Source organism: Corvus brachyrhynchos, unplaced genomic scaffold (assembly GCF_000691975.1).
Source record: "Corvus brachyrhynchos isolate BGI_N302 unplaced genomic scaffold, ASM69197v1 scaffold193, whole genome shotgun sequence".
In the NCBI taxonomy this organism is placed as follows: Eukaryota; Metazoa; Chordata; class Aves; order Passeriformes; family Corvidae; genus Corvus; species Corvus brachyrhynchos.
Window position 1 is genome coordinate 617,048 of NW_008237087.1, and position 1,456 is coordinate 618,503.

At 62.1% G+C, this 1,456-nt stretch overlaps 1 protein-coding gene across 2 annotated transcripts in view; it reads left to right on the forward strand.

Moving 5' to 3' along the window:
• Positions 1 to 1,456, forward strand: part of SLC11A2 (solute carrier family 11 member 2) — a 37,885-nt gene that overhangs the window by 18,869 nt on the left and 17,560 nt on the right. Inside the window, exon 1 of one of the 2 annotated variants that reach the window (XM_017728710.1) lies at positions 209 to 257. The exons of the other annotated variant lie outside the window; for it this stretch is intronic. Within the exon in view, the coding sequence (XP_017584199.1) occupies positions 224 to 257 (34 nt within the window). The 5' untranslated portion in view covers positions 209 to 223. Of the gene's footprint in view, positions 1 to 208; positions 258 to 1,456 lie in introns of those variants that run through there. 2 annotated transcript variants of the gene reach the window in all.

The window sequence follows — 1,456 nt, forward strand, 5'->3', positions numbered from 1 at the left end:
CAGCTCCATCAGCCCTGGCTCGTGGGGCCACATCAAAGCTGGTTAATGGGGTGTTAATTGGTGATTGGGAGATGCCGCAGGCTTTGAGGTGCCTCTGAGCTTCCTCGGGAACTCTGCTCTGGGTGGAGGAGAGGGAGGGAGGGGACACCCCTTAAATAGGGAGGGGTCACCCCTCGGGAGTGAGTGGGACCTGAGCCCGGGATCCAGAGAGCGCAGCAGAGCCATGCCCACCAAACCCACCCCTGGCTGCGAGCTGGGTGAGTATCCCACCACCCCTGGAAGCTGGCATCGCCCCCAGCCCAAGACACCTGGATTTGGGGAATTTGGGCAGTTTCCCAGCTCCAGGCTGGGGCCAGTCACACCTGGTTGCAGGTGGGGAGCGAGGCCACCAGTTGGGTTATTCCCATCTTCGACAGCCGCACTGTTGGGTCAGGGCTGAGGGTGAATCTGTGGTGGAGGAGTCTCCCATCTCCTGGATTTCTCCTCATTTTTGCAGGACGTGGTCATTTAGCAACACGATTAGTGATGCCAAGCTGCTCCTGCCCGGTGCTGCATCCCATTCCCAATTAAATCCATGGGCTTGATCTTCAGGAAGGGGGTGTTTGAAAAAGTTATCCCAAGGGAATGCACAGAGGAGGAGGAATTCAGTGAGAGAGCAGCGTTTCTCTCTGGAAAAGCCAGCAGCAACTGGGGCAGAATTTGGGGCTTTTGGCATGAAAAGTGGTGCCAGGGCGGGCAAGGTCCCAGCAGAGTTGCAGGGCTCCTAATGGATCCGTGTTTTGGGGTGGAATGAGACACTGTTGGGAAAAGCTTGGAGCGGGAGCAGGGCCCAGTGGGCTGCAGGTCGAGGGGGAATCACAGAGTCAGGGAATAAACTGAGCTGGAAGGGACCCACCAGGATGATCGAATCCAACTCCTGGCCCTGCACAGACACCCCAACAATCCCACCCTGGGCATCCCTGAGAGGGTTGTCCAGACACTCCTGGAGCTCTGGCAGCCTCGGGGCCTTGCCCATTTCCCAGGGAGCCTGGGCGGTGCCCAGCACCCTCTGGGACAGAACCTTTCCCTGATGTCCAACCTGACCCTCCCTGGCACAGCTCTGCCGCTCCCTTGGGTGTGCCCCCACCCACCACGGGGCCTGCACGGGGGTCCGGGGACCCTCTGGGGCCTCACTGGGGCTCAACCCCCACACCACAGCCCAGGGCCTGCCCTGCTGGGGTCTGCACTGGGGCCCCAAACTGGGACTTGGGGCCCCAAACTGGGACTCGGGGCCCTGTCTCCAGCCTTGGGGTCTCACTGGGGCTCAGCCCCCCACCAGGGCCCACAGCTGGGGTCTGCACTGGGGCCCCAAACTGGGACTTGGGGCCCTGTTTCCAGCCTTGGGGCCTCACTGGGGCTCAGCTCCCCCTCAGCGGAGCCCCGCGGCTCCCACACCTGGGGCTCTGCCCCCAACCCC